This window comes from Rhinolophus sinicus, linkage group LG06 (genome assembly GCF_036562045.2).
Source record: "Rhinolophus sinicus isolate RSC01 linkage group LG06, ASM3656204v1, whole genome shotgun sequence".
Classification (NCBI taxonomy): Eukaryota; Metazoa; Chordata; class Mammalia; order Chiroptera; family Rhinolophidae; genus Rhinolophus; species Rhinolophus sinicus.
In genome coordinates this window covers 20,728,410-20,755,431 of record NC_133756.1, presented here as the reverse complement: position 1 = coordinate 20,755,431, position 27,022 = coordinate 20,728,410, and the positions used below count along the sequence as shown (strand labels likewise).

At 36.1% G+C, this 27,022-nt stretch overlaps 1 protein-coding gene across 2 annotated transcripts in view; it reads left to right on the top strand.

The window, feature by feature from the left end:
* The window catches only part of FAF1 (Fas associated factor 1), a 391,473-nt gene that overhangs the window by 233,438 nt on the left and 131,013 nt on the right, over positions 1-27,022 (top strand). For both annotated transcript variants that reach the window (XM_074334706.1, XM_074334705.1), the window contains 2 exons: positions 17,549-17,644; positions 26,192-26,318. In XM_074334706.1, the coding sequence (XP_074190807.1) occupies positions 17,549-17,644; positions 26,192-26,318 (223 nt within the window). The remainder of the gene's footprint in view (positions 1-17,548; positions 17,645-26,191; positions 26,319-27,022) is intronic.

The following is a 27,022-nucleotide window of genomic DNA, read 5'->3' as shown; positions in this document are numbered from 1 at the left end:
AAGAGTTCATATGACATCATTTAGGAGACTCTTGGATTAAGTGGTGGTGAAATATGTGAGCATCTTGAATAACAGAGCATAGAAAAAGAGTGTGTGGTACATTGAAGCATATCGCCCCAGCTCATAATCTCCCCTCTGCAACTTGTCACTTGTTTGACCTTGGACAAGTCATCTAAGTCCTTTATACTTTGGTTTCCTTACCAGACAAATGAGTTATATTAGAAAATAGGCATGTGACCATGAAATAGAAGGTTTTAAAGTAGCTTTAGACAAATTTAGTAATTTTACTAAGCCTGTGTTTCCTCATCTGTCATAAGGGAATATTAACAGCTTTAGGATTAAATGAGTTAATGAATATAAATTGCCTGACTAAATAAAAGTTAATTTCTTTCATGTGAGTGAACAGATATAGATTCTGGAATCAGAACAACTTGAATTAAAATTATATATCAACCCCACCAGAGCAAATAGTCTCTCAGGATTTCTGTTTCCTGAAACAGGGGTAATAATACCTACCTCATAGAGCCCTTGTATTAATGGGAAGTGGGGAGTGAATTTAAAGTGTCTGGTGCATAATGTAGGTTCTCAGTAAATATTGGAATCCTCTACCTTTCTCTTTACCTTCTTCACTATCCCCAACTCCAAGGTTTCCTCTGACTCTAAAATTCTCTGGTTCTATACTATCCTAATATATGTCTTTTTTAGCAAATGAAATGGATCGACTAAAAATAGATAAATTTCAAATAATATACAACTCCTGAATGACAACCTTACGAGTTTCCTTATAAAAATATGAGGTGTAATCAAACAATACGGTGAATGTTTAAATTTAAAAAAAAAATTAGTGCAGTAAAAGACACATTGCCATTAATCCCCCTCAAAATACCCCCCCCCCCCCCCGCTTCAAACACACTTATCCTATCGTTCTTGCCACTTCTGAAGCAGTTCTGGAAGTCCTCTTTCGTGAGTGTCTTTAGTTGTGCTGTCGTGGCTGCCTCGATGTCCTGAATCAATTCAAAACGTTTCCCTTTCATGGTCATTTTGACTTTGGGGAAGAGCCAGAAGTCACACGGTGCCAGGTCCGGTGAATAATGTGGATGAGGACATACTGTAATGTTTTTATTTGACAGAAATTGCTGTACCAGAAGCGATGTGTGACACGGAGTATTTTGTCATGATAGAGGATGATTTACGGCACACTTTAAAACACACCTTCTCACAATCGTAGCTCACACCCAACTGACTGCACTGAACAAGATGAATCTTGTCACACACAGTTACTAAGGTTTGACATGTTGCTTCCGTATTGAAGATCCCTGCCTTTCTGTTAGATGGCACTTGGCAGCCGCGTTCACTATATTTTGTGATCATGATGGAAAGGTTCTGTCACACATCACTAATTGTATGGCAATTTCTGTCAAATAAAAACATTGCGGTGTGTCCTCATCCATCTTATTCACTGGATCTGGCACCATGCAACTTCTGGCTCTTCCCCAAAGTCAAAATGACCATGAGAGGCAAACGTTTTGTATCGATTCAGGACATCGAGGCAGCCACAATGCAACTAAAGACACTCACGAAAGAGGACTTCCAGAACTGCTTCAGAAGTGGCAAGAACGATGGGATAAGTATGTTTGAAGTGAGGGGGATTAATGCCAATGTGTCTTTTACTGTAATAATTTTTTTTTAATTTAAATATTCACCGTATTGTTTGATCATGCCTTGTACTTAATTCTCAGATCACTTCTTGCTCTCATTTTGCTTAGAGATCTCCAGAGATATTGTTTTGTTTTTGAAGTATTTGAAGGAATATTTCTAACATTATTACTATATATTGATCAAAATTATTTATTCCCAGCCTCTGGAAATGTTTTTTCACGTTTTAGTGTGGTTATACTCACATTAAATGTTGTTTTTTGTTTTTACTATAGTACTTTTTAGTAAATTTTTTAACTCAAAGCTACAGATTGATTAGTTTTTTGAAAAATAGAACTTAGCACACAACAATAATTACTGCCTGTTTTGGAAAGTTAACACTTAGCACAGCTTTCATTTCATATGAATTTTTTTTGGCATTGATATAAACAAGTGCTACAGGTATGAATCTGCCCACTGAAGACATTCTTGACTCAGGAATGCAGTATTATTTTATCATGTGTCAAAAAATTTTTTTAAAGTTTATTGAATTTCAGAATTCCCCCCCCCCTTTTTTTTTTACTACAAACATTATTCTGGGGGGAGGGGGTGTGTACATACAAGAACCAGTGAACCAATAAGTAAACATATACACATGTACATGCCATGTTTCCCTGAAAATAAAGACCTAGCCGGACAGTCAGCTCTAATGTGTCTTTTGGAGCAAAAATTAATATAAAATTAATATAATATATTATATTATATATTATATAAGTCCCGTTCTTACATTATCGTAAAATAAGACTGGGTCTTATATTAATTTTTTTCTCCAAAAGACGCATTAGAGCTGATTGTCCGGCTAGGTCTTATTTTCAGGGAAACACGGTATCTTACGTCAGAATACTTTTGAGCCTTATACTTTTTACTCAGACATGGAGGTCAGACAGTACTCTTGTGATCGTTTTTAGTACTCCTTATTTCACTGGGAAGTGGTTTCCACACTTTTTTTTTCTAGGTAGGTTTTAATTTCTCTAGAAAATATATCTTTTATATTTTATCTTGGCAAGGAGAGTAGGGAAAGTACCCATTTAAATTCAAGCCATAGACATGTATTACGTGCTGGCCTATCAAAGCAACCTGCTAAGCCCTATGAAGGCTAAAAATGAGCATATAGGATCCAGGCTGTGTCCTTAAGGACCTTAGGGTCCAATACTTAAACACAGACACAGGCAAAGTTAAAAGAAACAAAAACCAAGAATTCTAGAGGTTCACAATAAGGGTAAAGGAGCTGAGCAGAAGAAAAAAAATCACTTGGCTGGGATGGGGCAGCCATGGGTTAACCAGTGAGGTGAAATTCTTTTTTCTGCTGTCTACATAATGACCATTTATGCTGCTGTGCCTAACTCGGTATAGTTAATTCAGACTCAGTTTTACCCAGGAGGAAAAGCACAACAAGATGCCCAGCAGCACTACGTCCATGTGCCGAGACCCAAGCTGTTAGCATGACTGCCTGAATTTTGCCAAGGAATTAGATGCTGCTGGAAAAATATCCAGAGCTCCTATGTTTGCTGTCCAAAGAGTTCCTCAGTGTTGGGGGGTAAATGGCATCCCACTATTGACTAGAAATGTGCCAAATGGCTGATGGGTACACTTTATGCATACAAAGCAGGCTTGAGGTGTATCCTTGCATATTTGAAGGTTCTGTGGTTATGATGAGCTGAAGTCACCACTGATTAATACAGTAGCTCTCTACAATAATGAGGTTTTTCCAGGAGCAGAACCTCTTTATCAAACTTAAAATGAGGAGCCAGCATGACGTAAAAGCACCTTTCTAACCTAAGATTTTGCCTTGATTCTCTGTGAATATGTTGGGATTATAGAGTAAGGCAATGGGCGTGTTTTGATAAGATCCTGGGTTCTTATAATCGGTATTCCCTGTGTTGGCTTTATATGCTTTTGTTAATAAATCACTTCCTATATGTTAGAAAAATGAAGAAAATATCTTCAGGAGTGTTTTGTTTTGTTTTGTTTGTTTATTGCATAAGATACCACCCCTTCTGTATTTTGGCTTGAGAAAAATTTTGCATTTCTGTTACACCATTCATGTATATGATGGTTTTAAAATTTGTGAAACTGTTAAGATAATGAAATTGTCACCATGCCAAAATTACCATGGATTCACCAATGAATGTGATTTCCTGCAAACAAGCAATTAATTTCTTCTGTTGAATTCCTGCTTAGCGTAATGATTTTGTCCTTTGATTTCATGAGTGTTTAATACTTCTAGGTTGTGTTTCAAAGCTACTCTTTAAGATCTCTGGCGTGCATCTTCCAGCCAGGTTGCGCTGTGTGTGTGTGTGTGTGTGTGTGTGTGTGTGTGTGTGTGTAACAACATTAATTCCTTTGAACTCTGACCAGATAGTTGCTGGTGTGTGTGTTGGTGTGTGGTGTGAAACAACACTGAATTCCTTTGAACTCTGACCAGGTAACAGACTCTGGGCCTTTGTGAATCAGATCATGCATGTCATGGCAAATATAGATCCATTCACTGTTGTTGTTTGCCTGTACATTAGCATCGATTATGAAGTGGGCATATTTATTTCTCAGACTTTCTGAATCTTCACCTAAATAACATCAGCAAATAGTGAAGTATCCAGAGCTTAGCCGCCATCATTCGGTGTTTCCTTAAGTCCAAATTGAGGTAAAAATGGAGTAAAAGACCATTTTATTTATTTTTTTAGTTCCCTGTCAAGAGAGAGTAATTAACTCAGGATCCACAATTAGCCTCACAGCAGTCCATATTAACCACCTCCAGCCATCCCAGGTCTTTCAGAGGTGGCATAATTCTGAGATTATTTTGCATTTGAAACACATTTAAGCACGTGAGGGTTTTTTCCTTTTTCTTTTTTTCTTTTTGTGTTAATGCTCGCCCTCTCTAATGATAATATCCTGATTTTCAAGTGGGATAAAAACAAATATTAGGAGAGAATGCTTCCTTCCTACCTAGTTATAAAGCTGTGTCTTTCCTTTGGTAAATCTAGAAGTAGTTACTTTGTGTTAACTGGAAATTTTGTTATTGAATTAGTTAGGTACATGACACAAAAGAATTAACAAAATGAATCAAATATTTAAGCTTGGGAGAGAGCCATGAAGGAAATTTAGAGAGGCCCATTCACTCATCACCCTTGCTGGTAATGTATAATTGCTGGCTCTTCCTTGTTTACCTTTTTGGTTTGGTTTTGTTTTAAAGGAAATGTTAGTTGCAGAGCATTCCTGCGTAATTCAGATATAGCACAAAGCTCAACCCTGGGAACCTTTCCTGTGGCTCTCTGAATGTTTTTTATGCCACCTGCTTTTACAGGTTTAAATTACATTCTGTGGCACTGTTTTGTGGTTGAATTAGAAACTTTTTTTTTTTTTTTTTTAAGTTAAACCTGTGATAAGTAATTGTCACAGTTAGCGCCCTGGTACAATGCTAATTTGAAGTGACATGTCCATACTGGCCCTCCGTAACATGAAGAAGCTTAACAGGTGTGAGGGGTGTGGCTTCCCATGGGCTCTGTTGAACTTCTAACCAGAGAAAAATAGCAGAAAAAGTGAAATGAACCTTGAATAAAGCTGTCAGCAATAATTATCTCAGCAACACTATGTGGGGAGATAAAATAAGCTCTGGTGCTTTTATAACCTGAACACATTGCGCCCAAGATAGATTTTTCACTCACTTAACATAAACTGCTGAATACCTTTCAAAAGATATTTTCATAGGGCCTAATTAAACAATAACAATTATCATGAAATTGTTGGAAGACATTCATTTGTTTTTATTTTAACACATGGTTTCTTTCTGGTGTTTGTTTACATAGTTTTGGTAACAGATTTTTTTTTTCCATGCTTCTTGTTTTGATAAGCCATTATGGTGTGAAATCTCAAGTTGTGTATAGAAAATTATATTATCTTCTGGGAATACTTTCAGAACTAGAAAAATGCTTCAAAGTTTGTTTTTCAGTTATTTTGAGAGGTATTCAGTGTATTGGATTGGCCCATGTGAAACAGAATAATGTATGTTAATGAGCTGAATGAACTGCAAGTCATTATGTCAACACTGCTGTGTATATGTCCTTGGAAAGGTATACAGTCAGCATACGTGAGTGGAGTAGGACCCAGGGAAGATCTGATAAATCTTTTTAACCTGTTCTCCAAGCACCATCCATTGTAATTTTCTTGGACAGCAGTATTTTTAAAGCATACTTTAATTTACCAATTCAAATGACATAAAAATTATGTTTGCCTGACTTGCGAATTATAGTAAAACGTGATTTTTCCCCCCTCATTTCCAGATTATAGAAGCTAACTGCAAAAAATAGATGAGATTTTGCAACATAAATGATTCTATTTCTTTCATCACCTTTCTATGCCTTAAAATAGTTAAAGTTTCAAGTAATCTAATGACATCTAGAGAATTTTAAAATTTTTTCATAGTTTAACACCCAATAAATCAGAGGCTTAACCAACTAGCCAGGTTGGTTCACATTTAAAGTGGACATGATGTCATTTAAAAAAAAAAAGAAAAGTTAGGAGGCAACATCTGTTAGTCCTGACTCTGCTGTATATATTAGCTCTGTGATCTTGGGTGAAGAGCCCCATTTTTCTTTTCTGGGGAATGAGATCCTGGCAAACTATGCCAAGTGCATTATTAAGAAGTGTATAATGAGGGTTAGATATAACAGAATAAAATAGAGCTAACATGGTCTACACTTTATTCACAAAACCTATAGCCTAGTAAACCATTAACTTCATCGAAGCAGAAACTGCTCGCCATTGGCTGTGTCCCTCACATTCAGCTGAGTTCTTGGAACATAGAGGATACTCAGTAACTATCAGTTAAGTGAATGAATAATAAATAGTGTTTTGCGCTCTACTTAAAACAAGTTTAGTACTATCTGTTTGTCTGTTCTCCGTAGTTATATAGCAAAATTTTTACCATCAACCGTGTGTGTGTGTGTGTGTGTGTGTGTGTGTGTGTGTGTAGTCTTTAATCTTCACAATAATCTTATGACTTAGAAACTTTACACAGGAGGGAATTGAGGCACTGAGAAGATGAGAGTTGTCCAAAATTATATAGCTATTAGCCAGCAGACCCAGGATTTCAAATACTGGCAGTGCGGCTTTGAAGTCCAAGTTCATAATCACTCTGCTTTTACACTTTTCCAAGGAAGTGTAGTGCCACCTGATTACACAGAAAAAAATTGCCTTCCAGTGACATTTTTTCTGCTTTTATACTTTTCCAAGGAAGTGTAGTGACACCTGATTACCAAAAAAATTGCCTTCCAGTGACATTTTTCCAGAAATTTCTTTATTACCAGTACAAATGCTTCAGGAGACATGGGGTTGCATTGTGGGGTGATACTCCTTCCTTGTTCAATGGGACACTCCCTCTCCCCTTCACCTGCTAAACAACAGGTCCCCTGAAACACTGTACCCATTGAAGCATTGTCACTGCCTTTCTTGGGACTACCTCTTCCTCAGTGACAGAAATGTCATAGAGGGCTATGGCCTAAGGCAGACGTCCACAAATGTAGAATGGCAGAGTTTTGATCCCTAGATATTTGGCTTCCCCTCAGTTGGTTCCAGTTCCTAAGCTAGGTTTTATTCCTTTCACCCAGACCCTGACCTACCCATATAAGACCTCTTTCTCTAAAATCCCCACTTCCTGCTTCCATTCAGCTCCTACCTGGGATTTTGGTCCTTGCTCAGAAACTGGCTGGCTAAAAGATGTTTATTTCTGGAAGATTTGTACAGGTGTCACTAGGTATGATTGACTACCAAAAGGCACAATAGTGCCTTTTTATGCTCTCTTAGAGAACAGAAAAAATTTTGAGGTTATGGAGGTTATAGAAGGTTTTTAGGAAGAGATGAGTTTTGAAGACGTGCTTTCACTTGCTTTTCTCATAACTCGTATGATCCGAATATACCTATGAAGTGGGCAGGTGGAAAAGAATGGAGAGGGAAACCCAGGCAAGAGTAATGGCATGAGCAAAAAGTCTGATATTAGGCAAGTGCAAGGCGTATTTTTGGATTGATGAGCAAATAAACCTAAAGACAGTATTTAAAAAATTAGTAGGGGATAATAGCTGGAAAGGTGGGCAAGGTATGGCTTTGAAAATTTTGTGCAGAGTGAGAAAAAAGAACTTGGAAATCAGGGGGTTTTTTATTAGTCCAGTTTTTTTTGTTTTTCTTTGTTTTTTCCTTTTCATTTTACAGATAATAAAACAGAGAAGAGAGTTGATCAAGGTCACATAATGACTAGGAGGCAGATTTAGGATTTTAACCCAGGTCCTTTTATCTGTGTACACAGTATTCTTGTATTAGTCCACCAGTATTTTTATCTACATGAAATAATATCACAGGCAGCATTGATGGGAGAAATTATAAAAGGGCACCATGCAGCCTTAAGACATAAAATAACAATACTGGTTTTACTTTAATGTTGGTTGCAGAAGAGAAGTAGCTTACAGGCTGGTTGAGTGTGTTTAAGCTGAAAGTTCTCAGTAGGCTAAACTCGTCTCCCAAACTCACCGCAGCAGATAGAAATACTCCTTTCCTCTGCCACCAATAACCTGTTTTTCTCTCTCTCAATCTTGCTTAAGTTCTCAGGAATTAAATGGGAAACCTGTAGCAAGTTCCACTTTTGGGCGTCACTTGTAATATATCCTTTTAAAAATCTCAGTCGTAAGCAGGTAGTGAATGTTAAAGACGGCTCTTAGACACATTCAGAGCCAAAATATGTCTAAACATAGTCTCTGGGTACCACTTAGAAGAATATCATACAAGCTCTTGAGAAGAGATAAGAAACCCCAAATAAACTTACTTGGTTCACCTAGGAAGAAAATATTTTATTAAGCATTGGTCAGCATATTCTGGATATCTTTGGTATGGAAAAGATTAAGTAATATATTTGGTTCTGTGTATGTTTCAGAACATATACTAATTAAGTTCAATGCAGTTGACATAAAGTGTTATAAAACACTTAACTTATACCAATAAACACTTAACTGATACCAATCTGTCATCTAGACTTAAATTCTGAAAGAGAAATAATTGGACATTGCCTCTGAAAACACCTGTAGGATAATCCTTCTTTCAGGCAAAGAGACAAAGATGAAGTGTTGTGTGGTTTTTGTTTTGTTTTTTAAAGTTTGAAAATTAATTAAATCCACTATGCTAGGCACTTTTTAACTTAACCATATTTTTAATGATGTCAACCAAGATGTAATTCCCATTTCTCAAATGAGAAAATTGAGGTCTTACGAGGTCAAGCAACTTCCCCGGGAAATGACATTAGATATCAAAGCCGGCATCCAAGGCCAGGTTATCTGCATCCAAATGCCTGACATATAATAGGAACCTAATAAAAGTTTATTAAATGATTAGTTCTAGACGCTGAGTAACTAACTATATGATTAATATTACTTATTCACCAATTTAACCCACCAGTCATGTGGGTTAGAAGCGATATATTTAATATGTTCTTTCCCCTCTTCTGCCCTCCACCAGAGGGTGCTGATAAGCAATTAAATGACAAAGTAGAGACAGGAACTGAGAAACAAAATACCATTTCATTTTAATTCACAGCATACATTATTGACCTCTGTGCAAAATAGTTGACTTTAGAACAGAACTTTTGATTCAACTGAAATAGCTTCTTCGGTTTAAAGTTGCCTTGGAACTAACTACTTGTCTGCCTTCCTGAACTAGAATCTTTATATAGGTAAACCTGACCATTCTCGCTGAATAAGAGTGAGAGAGACTATACCTCTAGGCAGCATTAGGCTGGTCTAATAGGGCACTATTTCATATATAACTGAATGCTCTTCAGAAGTACTCTAGTATTCTGATGTACTTCAGAAACTCTTCTAGTGTGCTCAGCAGGATCAATAAATAGTAAAATCCAAGACTGTTGTTATTATCTGCATATCTAGTTTATAAAAGTAAATTTTCTGTTTAGAAATTTTGCTAATTCTATTACAATGGGCAACTCTTTATTTCCCTATGGTGTAATCTGGTTTTAGAGGTTGGGATTCAATGGAAGATTAAAAACAAAAACAAAAAACAAACTTTTGTGTCAAGCAACCTTCTTTTGGTAGAAAGAACTCAAGATAATGTTGGACCACTGTAGAGAAGCATGAAGGTGGGCAATTATAACATGGAAAAGTAGCATCAGATGATTCTCCTTGTTTTCACAAATCCCAGCAGATTAAAAGAAACAACAACAAAAACAAGTCTGGGGCATTTTTAATTATTTTCATATATATTTCCTAAAAAAACTGTTTTGAGAAATTTGAGATAATTAAAGAGAGTTACTAGTATTTTGCAACTAACTACAACATCTTTGAAGAACATAGTTAAGGTTATTTAGTAGAAAGACCTAGGTTAGGAGTTGAGAGAACATGCTTGTTCTGTCATTAAGCCAATGTGTGGAACATCTCCTTTCCTCCCCGTTAAATGGGAGGATTAGACTAGGTCTTCTGAGGAGGAACTGCCTTGAAATCTGTGGGATTTGAAATCTGTTGGGAATGGTGGGACTACTGATAGAAGTTTAAGATTCAGCTACTGATTAACTTCTCTCTGGAGATTCTCCTTATCAGCTTGGAATGGAGACGGGGATGCTTGACGCGGGGGTATGGCAGCAACACTTAGCCAAGGCTTCAAGATGTGGGGGTCTCCTGGTTGGGATACCGGCAGTTGATGAATTCCAAGGCCACTCCAACTCTAATATCTTATGAATCTAAATTGAAGCCATCTATCGCAGCCATCCTTGTTTCTTCCAACTCTGCTTGCTTGCATGATAGCATGTGTATTTATGTACATAGTAAAAAACCTCAGAATTTGTTACTGTTTGGTATTTATTTCATGAAACCTTACCAACTTGCCAAATCAATTGCAACTATAACACAGCAAGGCCAGGCAGAGAACACAGTTTTTTGAGCTATTTACACAGGAGTTTGTAGATAATTGATCTTGACCTGCATATCTCTTATAGTGTTCCATTGGTTCCAGATTATTATTAGTCACTTCCTTTTTAACAATGCTTTTTTATGAGGTGACTAAACTGCTATTTAACCCTGCTACAAGAATGTGGCAGTGGGCTAGTCCAGACAAGTGGATGTGCACTTGGTAACTAACATTCTTAATAAGCTTGCTTCAACCTGCCACAAATTAAAGCTCTGTGACTTTGCTAGCACATAAGTGATTAAAAAAAAAAAAAAAAGCTTAGATTGTGAATAAATAAGCTTTTTTGATTTGCACTCTGGTTGGCAGTAAATGAAACTTCGGCCTCACGATTCAGTTTGGCTTAAAACTACCTTAATAATCTGTTTGGTTTACCAGTGAGCATCTGAAAATTTTAAGGGGTGATCTAGCAGTCATTTTAAGGGCTCCTTACTCATGAAAGATTTTGTGTCACTCAGAAATGTGATGCAGTTGAAAACTCCATGGCCTTTGAAGTCAAATCTGGTTTGCCACTTAGTAGTTGATTGATCTTAGACAAGTTATTCTACCTCTGTAAGGCTGTTTTGTGACAAATGCAACCATGATTATCTTTAATTTGCAGGATTGTCATGTATGGTAGACATATGTTAAGCACTTAATATGTAGTTCCTGACAAATTGATGGTATTTAGAAGTAGCAGTTTTCATTAATCCAAAGAAAGTAATTATTGTTTATCTGGCCATAAAACAACAGCTAGTAGGGCCTTAATAGCTGTTTGATTGAATGCTTTTCAAATGGCTCTGAGATGAAACTACCTGAGTCTGAATTTTGGCTAACTACTCAGTACCTGTGTGACCTTGGGCAAGCTTCTTAATCTGTGTAGGGCTTAGTATCCTCATTTTTTAAATGGAGATTAATAATAATACCTGTCTGGCAGGATCATTGTGAAAATTAAATGGGGTAATGTATGTATAAATCATTTTGCATAATATCAATATATTAAACTCTCTATAATAGCAATTATTAAAATATTTTTAAAAATGAGTTGTTTCATGGGTATGTGTTTATGAATTTCAAATATTAGGAAATTATACACTTCAAAATATGTGTAGTTTATTATAGGTCATTTATGCTTCAAAAAAGCAATACTCAGCGGTGTGTATGTGCATGTATACGTGTACGTGTGGTATAGGTGTGCCTGTCTGTCTGTCTGTCTGTCTATCTATCTACTTTGTGTTGCAATAATTGTAGTTAATGCTGGTGCCTTATGATGATAAGCTTGAAATATGGTTTTTAAAAAAGCTCTTATGTTAATTTCTTTTTAAAACACAAAGGGAATAGTATTTTACAAACTGATTTTTAAAACATAAAAATATTAGGTTGGTGCAAAAATAGTTGCGATTTTTGCAATTATTTTTAATCTTTCAAACCGCAGTTACTTTTGTACCAACCTAATAGTAAAACTATAGTTTCAGAATTGTTAGGTTGTGCTATTAAGTGTATCACATGAGGGCTAGGGTCCTGCAGGTGACTAAACTGAATCTTCTTAGTGACGCATTAAGAACACAGTCCATTAAAGCTGGAAGGCATCTGAGAGCTCATTCATCTGGGATGCTCCCATATTTTACAAAAGAGAATATCAAGGCTCTTGGTGCCTAGCCCATGATCCCATAATTCAGTCTCCTAAATTCTACTCCAATACTCATAAAATGCCTTAGTGTTTGTCATTAACAATAAGGAAGAAAGACAGGCTACAAGTATGTATTTAGGAGAGGGCTAAAATTTGGCTAGAAAATAAAAAATACTTTTAAGAACTAATTCATATTTTTTACAAAAGCATTATTAAGAAGGGCCTTATAAACAGCCCAAGAGACAAGCTTAAAATAATGATACTGTGTTAATGACTTGTCAGAGATAGCCAGTGATCAATTATGATGGTTTACAAGAGTTGTTTTTTACATATTGTCCTAATATTTCATTTTAATCTGTTTATAAAGAAAACATTATAATCTGTTTATAAAGAAAACATTTTCTTAATGATGTAAGGAGAAACATTGAGTAGGTTCTAAAACTTCACAAAACAATGTGCTTTTTGGGCTTCTCAGTTGTTTCAAATAATTGCCATTATTATTTATGAAAATTAGTTGCATCTGTATAGTTTAGCAATTCACAGCTGTTTTTGAATTGGGAGTTTGTGTAAAAAATCATCAAAGACCACCAAAGAGCCTTTGTTTATATGGATTCTCTCTATTGACATTTGTCATTCAAAATTAATATTGAGAAAAAAGTAAATGTTTATTTAAGATAACAATAATAAATCCATTACATGTTAATACAAATATCATTTTTTAATGAAAAGTTATTTTTCAGAAAATAAAATTAGTGAGTAGAGTGGTGTTTTACACTTTTCCAAATCTCCATAGTGTCTGGCTTCATAGAAGACAGCTGGAGTCTCATATCTACTGCATTCAACCTGTTGTGATATATTGTTTTGGTTGAAGTATATGAAGAAAATCTGGCCTCACACATATCTGTAGTTGGAAAAGGAGGAGTATTTTAATAGTCTTTTCAGATACTTGTGGATATTCTTTGATACTAAACCATAACTCGACAAGTGATAGTTTTCTAAAGGTTAGTTTCAATGTGATATCTGGAGCCGGACCAGTGTACTTTTTGTCCTTTGTTACAATAGAGCCATTGGTCTGTCTAGCACTTTGAATAGATCCTTTGCCCGTGCATAATTTTATAACATGCATTCATTGTTCATTTGGAGAGTATTGGTCCTCTGAGTTATGCATATTTTCTAATGTTGACAGATTACATTATATGGTAAAAATCACATCTGTTAATATCACCACGGATCTCATGAGAAAAAATCGTTAAGCATTGGGAAGCTGTTGAGCTCATGATGGCTGATAATTGTCCAAATTTTTAATTTTTACTTATGAACTCAAACTTTGTCATTGGCAATTACTACTGTCAGACTTGTTCCTTGAAATAAGAGCCTTGCTTCATTCATTTTGGAGGGAAATCCTGTCAAATACCTAAATCCAAATAACCAAATTTGTCTGCAGTCATTTAAGTAACAGTAGTGTTCCATGAAAAAAGTAGCTCATTGAGCACACAACTCAAACAATTGCGTGAGTGCTTTTTCCTCAACACAACCATTATACTCTCCTATGCCGTGGGAGTGCTTTATGCATGCTTCCCATTTGTCACATAGGATATTACAAAATGTATACTCAAGTGTTAAGTTTAATTAAAAGTAGTAATTTTTACTGATTCAACAGGGACATTCCCAAGTGAAACTGGCATTTTTACAGTGAATACATGGCACTGGAGAGTTCAGCATAGTTTGGTGCCACTCCTTTGATTTGTGGTAAGATACTAGCAGTTTTGCCTACCCTTGCTTTTTTACCATCAGTGTAAAAACAACAGTGAAAAAGTCAAATGCCATTGAAGTATTATTATGAAAATTATTTTGACATTGTGGAACCCCTAAAATGATCTCAAGAACCCTCTGTCTATAGACAATGCTTTGACAATCATTAGCATAGTCAATATGTTCCTAAGAAAATACTAAATATCTTCTATAAAAAGAAAAGACAAAACTTCAAATAGACTTTGAAAGTATTCACTAACAGATGGAATATCTACTCTTTGACAAATGTATTTTCCTTTAAGCCATCCTCACAGAAAGCCTGTTAGGAAAGACAATATTTTTATAGAGGAAGAAACCGAGATTTGAGATATAAACAATAGATTGGAGTAAATAGTTGAACAGTGACTAGCAGAAGTCAATTTGTACTCAGGACACTGACTTTAAAAGTCCTTGCTTTCAAGAGGATTGGAAGACAAGCCACAAACTGGGAGAAAATATCTACAAAAAATATATCTGATAAGGGACTGTTATCCAAAACATAACAAAGAACTCTTAAAACTCAATAACAAAACAAACAATCCAATAAAAAAATGGGCCAAAGGCTTTAAACAACCTAAAGAAAATATACAGATGGCACATACTAAAAGAGCTTCACATCATGTGTCATCAGAGAAATGCAAATTAAAACAACAATGAGATACCACCACACACCTATTAGAATGGTCAAAATCTAGAACACTGACAACACCAAATGCTGGTGAAGGTTTGGAGCAACAGGAATTCTTATTCATTGCTGGTGGGAATGCAAAATGGTGCAGCCACTTTGGAAGACAGTTTAGTGGTTTCTTACAAAACTAAATACACTTTTACCATGCGATCTATCTATTATGCTCCTTGGTATTTACCCAAAGCAGTTGAAAACTTATGTGCACGCAAAAACCTATACACAGATATTTATAGCAGCTTTATTCATAATTGCCATAACCTGGAAGCAACCAAGATGTCCTTCAGTAGGTGAATGGATAAATAAACTGTGGTACATCCAGACAACAGGATGCAACTCAACACTAAAAGGAAATGAGTTCTCAAGCCATGGGAAGACATGGATGAACTTGAAATATGTGTTACTAATTGAAAGAGACTAATTTGAAAAGGCTACATTCTTTTTGATTACAGCTATATGACATTCTGGAAAAGGCAAAACTCTCCTCTTAGCCTCTGGAATGGAGATGGTTAATGTGGATAACTGTGGAGACGAGCCCACTGAGGAGCCAGCCATTTGTAGTACCGAGGACTTTCAGTGAGCACTTTCCTCCGGTTCCTCCTATAACTGGGCTGTTTGCAAAGGTAGTAACAGTGTGAAGTTAATCACCATTTCTCTTCTCCGGGTCCTAAAAATAATGATCATTGAAATGATAACAGCTTTTCTGCCTATGTCAGGACAGTTTCAAAGCCAACTTTTACTTATCACATTTAACCCTTTCAAAAGTCCATTGAGGTAGTTAGGGCAGGGATTACTCAATTCAATTAATAGATGAGCAATAAATTTAATAAAAAATAAAACAAATAAATGAGGAAATTCTGGCTTAGAATAGAGAAATGACTTTACCAAGATCAGGAGTCTAGGCAGTACTTGAATGGAGATTATTCTGGCTCCTGGTCAAGAAACCTTTCCATTACGCTGTACTGCTTCTAATTGTTAGTGACATTTACCATCATTACTATTTCATTACCAGAGGATTTCAGGGTGGGGAGTTTTTTCAAATGAAAAATAGTGTGAAGGTAACACTTGAAAGTTAGCCTATGATTTTTTTTGTAGTAGTTAGACATTGACACCCCTCACAAAGTGATAACCCCCGTCTGCCAATCTACTACCCCTCTGACACATATAGCTGTTACAATTCCATTGCTTCTATTCCCTATGCTGTACTCCATGTCCTGTGATTTTATATATATAAAATTATAGTTGACATTCAGTATTATTCAGCTTCAGGTGTACAGTGCAGTGGTCAGACATCTACACTGTCCATGAAGTGGTCTCCCTAATAAGACAAGCATCCATCGGACACCCTATAAAATCTTTACATTATTGATTATATTCCCCAAACTGTCTTTTATATCCCCATTATCCTATGCTTCTTATCCAACTAAACTTTGCCTTATTGAAATGAAATAAATTGAGCTAATTGTGACAGTTATGTTAATAAATGTGGTTGAATAGAAATGACAGAATCAATGTATTTTGCTTTTTTAAAAAAATGAATCAGGTCTTCTAGCATTTGTAAAGTACAATACCAAAACATCTAGATGCAAAAGCCCCTAACCAGACTAAATGAAAAGTAACAATAATCAAACACATAAGATTTTGTTCAGTATAATCTGTATGACAGAACGCACTTCACCTGATAGAAAATACCTGAATATTTATTTGACATTTGCATTTCCCATTCCAATATTTGTCTTCAGATGATTGTTAAAAATTAGCCTTATTATTGACACATGTTTGAATTGTTATTATGACCCACTATTGTGTCTTTGGCTGATCCCTATATTTTGGTTTCCTCATATATCAGTTTAATTCACACCTCCCCGAAAGTTAGCAATGGATGTTTTCAGTGTACTAGTGGATACTCTATTTTATTTCTAATAATAATAAAAGAAACTTCACTTTATATCATTGTTACATTAAATACATATGTTTCATTTCATGAACAACGAAGAAAAATACCCTTTTATGGCTATTTAATATAGTTTTAATTATTCTTTGTAGACAAAAGTAACATGCATTCATATTTGCCTAAATTTAATTTAAACCTCAAAATAGTTATTTAATATCTGACCCACTATAAATTTTAATAAAAGTAAAATGGATTGCTTTAACAGTTTGGGCCAAACTAGGCATATTCTTTGGGCAATGTTTTAGATCCTAACAGTAAACTGAATGTGTGCCAGACCTGTGCTAGGTGCTTTACATGCATTATGGAATCAGAAGCTGTAATAATGACCTGAAATTGTGGATTAGCATTGATTAAAGCATAAATGACATAGTCATCATGTGTGGAAACTTATTTAAAAAATGCTTTCAGCAAACACTCTTTCAGATACTCTCCAAAAAAGATTTATAGAGTACTTCCGTGGGAATTAGGAAACTGAGGTATTATTCTACTAATCAGAAAAGTGACATGCTTGGGGAAGCGGTGTGTATGGTACCCTTATTTTCGGCTTGTTACAGTTTCCTGGAGCCCCAGTCTATTGTCTAACGTGTAATAGCCTTGACTATTTTAACATCCTGTATATGGAAAATTTTCAAATGTTCAGAGCCTTCCTGGTAATGTAATACCCGGGTAACTAGAGTGATCTTTCTAATCTACCTTCAGAAATATTAGGTTGCTGCAAAAGTAATTGTGGTTTAAAAGGTTAAAAATAATTGCAAAAAAATGCAATTTTTCACCAGACTAATAATAGAAAATATGCAAAAACTAAAACCCTTTTGTGAAACATGGTCTCATTTTGTTTACAAGTGATGGATTTTACTTTTTGCAGATGTGTCTAGCTGAATCAGGGCTCTCTTATCCTTGCCATCGACTGACAGTGGGAAGAAGATCTTCACCTGCACAGACCCGGGAACAATCCGAAGAGGTAAGCCTATTTTCCAGCTTTTCAATGAACAGAAGGCCTATTCTCCACCCACCTGCCCACTTCCTATTCTTTTTTATCTGCTGCAGCAATGAATAGATAAAGTTAACGTAGCGTGAATAAAGTCTCAGTAAATTCTCAGAGGCAAAACTTTCCATGCAAGGTTATTGCTAATGTGCTCTTTGTTGTTCTATAAGTTTCATGTTTCAACAGACAGAGTTCAGGTTGATTGGTTGAAATGATTTTTACTTAAAACTGTCAGGTTACAAAGGGATTTTCTTCGCTGCTGACTATATAGTTGAGTACATTTATTAGGATTGACCTTGAAGGTCTTTAGCTCATTGAGTTGGTACATCTTCTACGAGCCAGGCATTATGATTGGTATACTAGGTAACAAAGAATAACAATGTACCTATAACAAGGTGCTCAGAGTCAAAGGCGATAGATCAGTAAACTAATAATAATGACATAATGTAATGAATGCAATGATAGCAGTCAGTGCACACAGGGTGCTAGAGAAACAAAAGGGGCAGATAAGACTGAACATGCTTGTTTGTGAGATGTGCCTGAGTGTGTCTTTGTGGGTCTGAACAATATTAAAAGGCAGTATCTTTTCCATGGCTACAAATAGCACCCTGTGTCCAACTATGACTGGTTATAAGGGAATGGGGAAGTGAGCCTGACCATTATAGTTTATTCATTTAAAAAGTATTTGTTATGCTCCTACCATGTTCTAGGAAAAGTCATCACCATGACTTAAAAAGTGTATGCAACAGAGGTCATAACTTAATAGCGCAGAAAGTTTTACACCATGGTTTTTCAGGCTAGAGCATGGTCCAGGTATTTAAAAGCTTGGGCTAGTTCAGTAAAACCGTTTTCCACTTACATTCTATACAAAATATGGTTCAAAATTTTTGTTTAAACTGACTATATATTTTGGGTGCTTACTATGGGAGTTGCCACAGCACCTCTCCAGCCATCCTCTGAGTATGTATTTATATTACTTAAATATGTGAAAGAGAAATGAGACTGCATAAGTGAAATTCTCATCTATGATCATCCTGTGAAAATGATAATTTGCTACTCTGGTTTTTAACATTTTTTAGAAATCAACAAAGAAAGAAGGTTTTCCCCCTGCTATAATACTACAGTACTATTTTCTTGGACCTCTAAAAATGTTAATTTCTTTTAAAGAGCCCACACCATTTTTTCCAGCAGTTTATCTCACTAATCCTCATGAAAGGAAAAAATGATACTGAGTTTCACTGCTTGGCAAAAATGGCCAAAAATAATTGACTGAAATATTTCTTTCTAATATTTCTGAGTATATTTTTAATGGCAAAAGTAGGTTATGCTTCAACTCTTTACTGGATAAATCCACTAACATTGAAAGATGGCCAACTAGCTCCACCCCAAATTCTTAATTCTTCCATGCTCTGAGAGGTGACAGATACCTATTTCACTTTATTTTATTTCCTCCTGTCACCATCACCATTATATATATTCTTTGGACTGTCCCTGCAATGAAAAGAAGTCAGTGTCGTAGAGTGAGGAGTAGTGTTTGTGAGGCCGGCACACTCTTTAGGTTAATTAGAGAAGGAAGAATGGGGTTAGGATGTTTTGCCAAACCAAAACAGCCACAGCCTTAGGAATATCTTGAAATCTGATTATCTGAGATGAGTCCATTATTTTTCCTTCCCTGGCTAACTAGCTGTAAGTAAATACCACCTCCTGCAGTGAGCTCTTGAGAAATGAGAAAGAAGCTGTGACTTGGTTTTTATGTTATCATAGGCTTGGTTTTTATGTTATCGAGGGATTTTATATTTGATTTCTACTCTTCCATCCATTCATCCCTCATTCATTTAAACATTAATTTAATATCTTCTAGGTGCCCAACACTAGGGCCACTGCGTGTATGCTGAAAGAGCTCACCCAGAACATCCCCTCAAAATAGATAGGTGTTTTACCTCCAATGACAGGGTTCTGTCTTCATGAGGCAACCAGTTCCGTTGTTGAGCAGCAATGTTCTTATATTAACCTGGAACCTATGTCCTTAATAGCTTCCACCCAGTGGCTCTGCTTCCTTCTTCTGGTTTTAACCCTTTTCCTACATGACTTGATATTTTTCAAGACAATTAGCATTTTACTATTGAGTGTCTTTACTATCTCCTTACGTTAGGAAGGAGATATTTGAAACCAGTACTTAAATTCAAGTTTTGAATTTTATGGGTTAGAGTTATGCGTCTTCTACCTGGGGACATTTTATTTCTTACATTCTCCTTCTGGCCCTGCAATTACGTTTTCTTTTTGATAATTTAACATTTTCTCTTTCCTTCCCATCCTCCCGTTGCTCCTGAGCCCCCCCTTTAATGATCTTCCCGTATCTGTCAGAACCTAGCTAGGTACCTGTCTCTCCTCTTCCAAGATTCTTGGGTGGGGCAGTGTAGGGACTCCTTGGTCCCAGACTCCTTGGGAATTGTCCAGTCCTCAGTTAACAGTGGAGGAATACCCCAAGAATAACAAAAAACAAAATTTAAATGCAGTAATGTTAAAACTATTGTATATAACTTCAGATAAGGTAACATGTATTGAATGCTCACTATGTGCTAGTCAGATGACTATAAATTGATAATTATATTATATAATTAATGAGAAAATTGAGGCAAGCACAAGACACTGGGGGAGCACAAATATTCTTAACCTTTAAGAATGTTTGCAGGCAAAAGCCTTGTCTACCTTATCTACCTCTGTAGCCCTAACACCTAGTGTAGTGCCTGGCACTTACCAGCCACAGAACAAATATTTATGAATGAATACTTAAAAAAAAAAGGATGAAAAACTAGAGGAATTGAAATCCAAATCAAATTATGAAGAATGAGTTACACACAGCCAAATGAAGAAACATGGAAATAATATCCCATTCAAAGGAAATGGCATGATCTGATTAATAGATAGGGAGAGATGAGTGCAGTTTGGTGCTTGTGCAAAATAAAATGAGAGACACGGAAAGATAAGAGATGAAGCTAAGGTGAATAGTTCTTTTATGTCTAGTGGGGAACTTGTACTCTGGGAAGCCATAGAAAGCTGTTAAGTGGAGAATGATTTGGGGAGGGGGGTGTCTTCTCTGTCTTTTAGAGAAGAGCGCTTTGGCTGCTCTGCAGAGGCTAGATGTAAGGGAAGCAAGACTGGAGACAGAGAAATCAGATATGACTATTATATTGGTACAGGCAAAAGATAATGAGATCTTGAGCTAGAGCATCATTAATAAAAACAGAGAAGGATATGGACTTAGGAAATATTTTGGAGGGAAAATTAGTAGGATTAGTAACTAATAGGATATTCAAGAGAAGAGAAAGAAAGAGGAGATAAGAAGGATACAAGATAAGGCAGACAAGCTAAATGGCAATCCAGTTCCTCCTGGACATCTCTATCTGAATGCCCACTGCACATTCCTTCTGTACAAAACTGAACTTATCATGTCTCCCCCAAAATCTATCTTCTCATGCATATTGTTGCTCATTGTCAACCCAAGCCAAAAACTGTTCATTCCAGTCACTGAGGGACTTGTTATTCTTTGAAACTGTCCCAGTTGATCTCATACATCGAGATTTTTATGAACCTTTTTTTTTCTATTCAAATAATGGTATTTTCATATCAGCATCAAATTTGTTACTCTACTTTGTTGAGAAGTTTCTTGCTGTTAAAGTTTATATTGTGTCCATTATCTTGATTCTACCCTCACTAACCTCTCCAACAACGTGGGATGGGTAAAGGGGCCTCTGCATTTTTGTTCCTCCCCCTCTGTTGGTTCCTTCTCTTCATCCTAAAAACATGTCCAAATCTGTTTGTCCTAAAAAATATATAGATTCCTTCAAACTCAATTTCCACTCAAGCTTTAGTTTTATCTTTTCTTTTTTTCACAGCCAAGCTTCATAGAGTAATCTATACTGAATGACTCGATTTCTTCATCTTCTATTTACTTAACTCATTACAACTTGGTTTCTTTCTACCATGTGACTAAAATTGAATTTAACTCTTAGAGTCAGGTAATAGTTTTTGTAAGATACCATGCTTTGCCATCTCTTCATTTTCACAGCCACGTTTGTAGGTCAATATTAGTCACATTCTACTGTGGGGATGAGAAAACACTTGCCCAAAGTTATACAAGAGAATGGTAGAGTATCCAGTGCCAGGTCTTTTGATTATTTATTCCGGTTTCTTTGTTGTGTTTCTCTTTTTTTGTCATAATACCATAGTTTGCTCTTTCTTAATTCTCATTCTACTGAACCTGTTTATACACAGTTCTTGTCTCCATTGAAATTTTCTCAGACCTTGCTTCTAAGATTCTCTCTCTCAATTGACTTTCTAATCTTTGGCAGCTCTCTCTCCATCTCTTTTACTGTTTTTTTCTTTCCCCAACTGAAATATTTACGAGACACCTCGTATAGTCTATAAACTTTTATCCTTATCAGTTCTCTTCCTTTATTTTTTAACCGAGTGATTCTTATTCATTCCTGTAACCTCAGCTATTATTCATATGCTGATTATTTCCAAATCTAAATCCTTTCTGGACCTCTTTCCTGAGCTGCTAAGAAGATTTTCTTCCAGCTGCCTATTTGATGTTTTTACCTGATTGTCCTACAGCTTCCTCAAATTTATCCTATCTGAGAACTGGCCTCAGTGTCCTCCCTCACCAGACCTGCCCTTCTCTACCCACTCAGTCACCCAAATCTTGGTGTCATATTTGCCTCTTCCATTTTGTTTCATCCTCAAATCTAATTGGTCAACAGTTGCTATCGGTTCTGCTGAAGTATATTTTAAATCTGTCCCCTTCATTGAATTCCCATTGCTACTGCTCAAATATAGGCTCTCAAGTCCTCTCACCTGGAACTTTGAAATAAGTCTCCCTTCTCATGTGTTCAGCTCTGATCTGCCGTATGCTGCTACACCATCCAAACGCGTGCGTGCACGCACACGGCCCTCAGAGTTGTTCCCTTGAACAATCCTTTGCCAAAAAACCTGTAGCGATTTCCCTATTGCCATCAGAGTCCTCATCAAGTCCAAGTGCCTTAGTGTGCCAGGTTAGGGACTGCCACAATCTAAATGCATCACACCTTTGGCCCTTACTCTGCCAGTCCACTTTCCTCTCCCATACACAGAGCTGATGATTCGGTTTGCTTTTCTGAATTTTTTAAAATATCCAATTCTTTGCTTAAGGTTTTTCTCTGCCTTGAGGAGTGTAACTCCCTCCCTGCCAATTTTCCATTACACACACTCTGCAACACTGATACCTTTTTTTATGGTGTGGGTTAAACATTAGCCCTTACATGAAGCTTTGCACAGTGTTCTTCACTGGTCCTAGAATAACTAATCACTCTCTCCTTTATGTACCAATAGCATTTGCTTATACTTTTATTGTACTTCTTATCACACTGAAAAAGACATATTTGCAACTAAGTATATCTTCCTTTAGAATGAGAATTTCTTGAATGCTGGAACCATGTTTTATCTCGGTGTCCCTAGCTTTTAATGTGGCGCTTTGACTTAAGTAGTAGTTGGTGAAGGGAATATCTGCTTCAATTATAAGCTTGCCTTAGTGCCAAGTATGTATGAGTTCTAAATTTTTGTCTCAAACAGTTTGGCTATTAGCTCCTTTAGGAAGTCTGTTCTGATCCCTCCCATTCCCAGTGCATTAAATGCTCTCCTTTGAGCTTACCTGTCATAAAACTTATCACAAGGTATTATAATTCTCTTCATATTTTGTATGGTGTTCCTTAGAGAGCATAATCGGTATCTTTCACACAGGTCCAAGCAGCGTGGGACTTAGCAGGGGTTTGTAAATGTTTGTTAAATGATAAAAGGAATAAATGAATATAGTAAACAGCTAAAATAGGATCACAAATTTTTTTCAGTTGTTTTTAAAATTCCGAATGAATAGTTTCTCTGGATTCAAAAAATTTTAGGGCAGCCGTGACTGAACCAAGAGATTATCTATTCTCATCAGCAAACATTAATGAAAAAAGATTGTTTATCTCATTTTTTAGAAAAAGCTTTTCCTAACCTAGTAGATGGCTGATAAAAAAAAAATGTGAAGAGATTGGGCGTCCCTTATACATAATTAAGTAGCTCATTCTTGCAGATACTTCAATAATTCATATTTGAAATATACTTTTTTCAACAAAATTGGCTTTTTAGATACCTCCCTTTGAAGATATCGTTGTAGGATTTCGCTTTCTGGGATCTTAAGAGATTTGGAAATTCTATACTTTGTGAAGACAAAATGAATAATAAGTTACATAGGCACAAAATTTAATTATCATCTGAGTATGAGGTAAAGTCCTAATGTTATGGGAAGGGGCTGTTATTTGTTTGAAAACTGAATTAGGAGAAAGGAGCTAGGTATGGGGGAGTGAGGTAAAAGGGGTGAGAAAAAAAGATGATATGTAGAACAATCCCTTTCTTTCCATCTCTGTGTCCTCCAACCCTCCTTAACCTGATGCCTCATGGGCGAGTACTAGGCAAGACTAAGTGAAGGCTGAGATAGCAGTTTAGCTGGTAGAGGGAGTGAGAGGGTTGGTCATACTGCACCATTGTTTCTTTCCACTTGCCTGTGAACCTAGGTTACGCATCCAAAAGGACATATAGCGTGCCTTTTAGATCCTGAGCCTTTACCTGTTTAAGACTGAGCCTCAAAGTTCAAGGGAACTCCGTGCTCCAGGTATTTGCCTGCCTGAAACACAGAGGGAATTCAAGCCCAGTTGTGGTCTTAGTAAATGTGTTGTTTTGTAGAGGAGGCATCCTCGCTGTTTTGAAATAAGAAGGGGTTTTTGAATTTTTAAGCTGTCACGTTGCTAAAATAAGGAGGGGTTCTCAGCTCCATAAAGCAAAACGCTAAAGTAGGATTAAGATCGCAAGTAGAACCAAGGCCTCTGTGAGAAATAGTGGTACAGTCAGAATAGCAGATAGACTGCTGAGGGCAAGGACCATCATTTTTATTCATCCAGGCATTTATTATCTTCTCTGTTCAAACCATTGGGAAGATTGTCTTTGAGATAACAGGGAAAATGTTACAATTCTGGGCATTGATGCTTGGTTATTCTCAGGAAGGCGATACCAAGCCTACTGAGGCAAATGGAGAAAATGTCTTGGCTTCCTCATTTGGAGCTGTAGCTGTTAGGCTCACTAGATCAGTAGTTTTTGAAAATTTTCCATAGTGTCCTGAGGTCCTTCAGAGGTACCCCAGCTGCCGAAGGGATGGATATGAGGAAGAAAAGGCCAAGCCCAGGAGCATTAGGCTTCCCAGTGCCCTGTCCCTGCATCAGCCAGAGTGACCGTCCTTTTATATATTCTGTGCACTGTAATTTTACATATTTTGCCTGGGGGCAAGCGCAGGAGGTAACCTGTGAAAAGAAGTTTGAAAACCATTGATGAGAGATCTTTCAAATCTCTTCCAACTTTAAAATCTATGATTCTATGACTGGCTAAATTCTAACATTCTCTATAGGTAAGTTTTATGAGTTTTTGAGTCAAGTTTCTCTTAATGCTTTTCTAAGTTAAATACTTATATCTAAGTTAGGCTCTTATGCATAGACTGAAGGATTAAAGAGTTTCCCCATTTTCATAACTTAAGTACATAGTGCCATATTTTAAACGATAGAAATTTCATTTATTAAATCGTCTTTGTAGACTTTATTTATTGAACATAGTACAGACGGGCATTTAGCCAGCTGGTATTCCATTCTGATCCAAGGCATGAATATTTGTCAGTATTCACAACTCAGTTTGAATGTTTTAAGTCTCAACATTTTTGAAATCCCATTCTAACCTAGAGATCAGCAGCCTAGTTCATATTTTGAAGTTGTTTTTAATTGTAATACCTTAAATCTCAGCTGATGTTGCTGAAAACAAAATAAACAGAACATGTTTATCAGTGCTCAGTGTGTAGTATAGTCCCAATAAATGCTTATTTAATTGGGGCATCATTATTACATCTCATATTTAATAGCCTTCACTTTACAAAGAGCTTTCATATATAGTATATTTCATATTATCTTTCAGTAACACTGTGAGGATAATGTACTATATTCACTAATGAGAAATTTGAGAACCATTGCAGTAAGGAAGTGCCAAGTTTGTAAATGCTACCATTGCTTTACCTGGCAAGTATAGATTGGTCTTGAAAGACTCCTATAGCTTACTTTGTTTCTGATCTCTCTGATTGTATCTATCTCCTCATTTATTGAGCAAATATTTATTGAGCCCTTAATTGTGTTACTGTAGGCTAGGGATAAAACACACAAACGTCCCTGTCTTTATTGAGTTTGTAAGCATCCATCATTTTCCTTCAGTCTCTAACCTTTAATCTTAGGGCATCACTGCAAGTTTAGAAATATATGTAAACCTTAAACTGAAAAATATTAATCGTTGCTCTAGCAAATGGCTTCTTATTTAATAAAATTTTTATAATGCTAAATGTTATTATATAACTTATATTTTGGAATTTAATATCCTAAAGTCAATATGAAACTAATCAGGACTTTCCTTAAATAGCAAAGCACCGATGTTCATATGGTTAGTGATAGTGATGGAGATGACTTTGAAGATGCTTCTGAATTTGGGGTGGATGATGGAGAAGTATTCGGCATGGCGTCATCTGCTCTGAGAAAATCTCCAATGAGTGAGTATTAATAGCTCTTTGGGTCTAGCACTGTAATTCTCCCTCCTAGTGCAGAAACTTATGAAGAAAAGTAAACTTAAAAATGTCTTTCTGACTTGCAGGCTTGGAGAGAGAAAATATAGCCAGTAGGCATTATTCATTAGAACTGGAGCCTCTTGAGTTTTTATTTTATTAAGCCTAACGTTTCCCAGTGCTTTAGTAAAATCATTAAAATGCAAGGGAATATAACTTTTGTTTTACATGTATAATTAGTTATAAAGTTCTCTCTTTATTTTAAACCTAGTGGTGGATAAATAGCTGTACTTTCTGTGACCGTACTTGTTTCCTCACATCTTATTGAGGATACCAGTTTTAAGAGTAGTAATACTACTTTTCCATTCACTGGTACCCATCTCTGGGAGACAAAAATAAACTAAATGTGCCATCTTCCTCACTTCCATCTTATAAGATGCATACTGTAGAATCACAAGTATTTGCTATATGCAAAATGACCATTAAAATAAGTTCTTAAATGGCTCATTTACTCTGAAATTAGGGAACTCCTGTGGACAGAAATAGATATGATATTTACATAACATTAACTATTTCCCTGATTATTAAGGTCTTTAAAATAATTTGAGATACTTTTTACATAATATAATCACAAGATGTCATTTCAAGAAAACATTGAAATCCTAATTGATGTCTGGCACATATTTTAGATG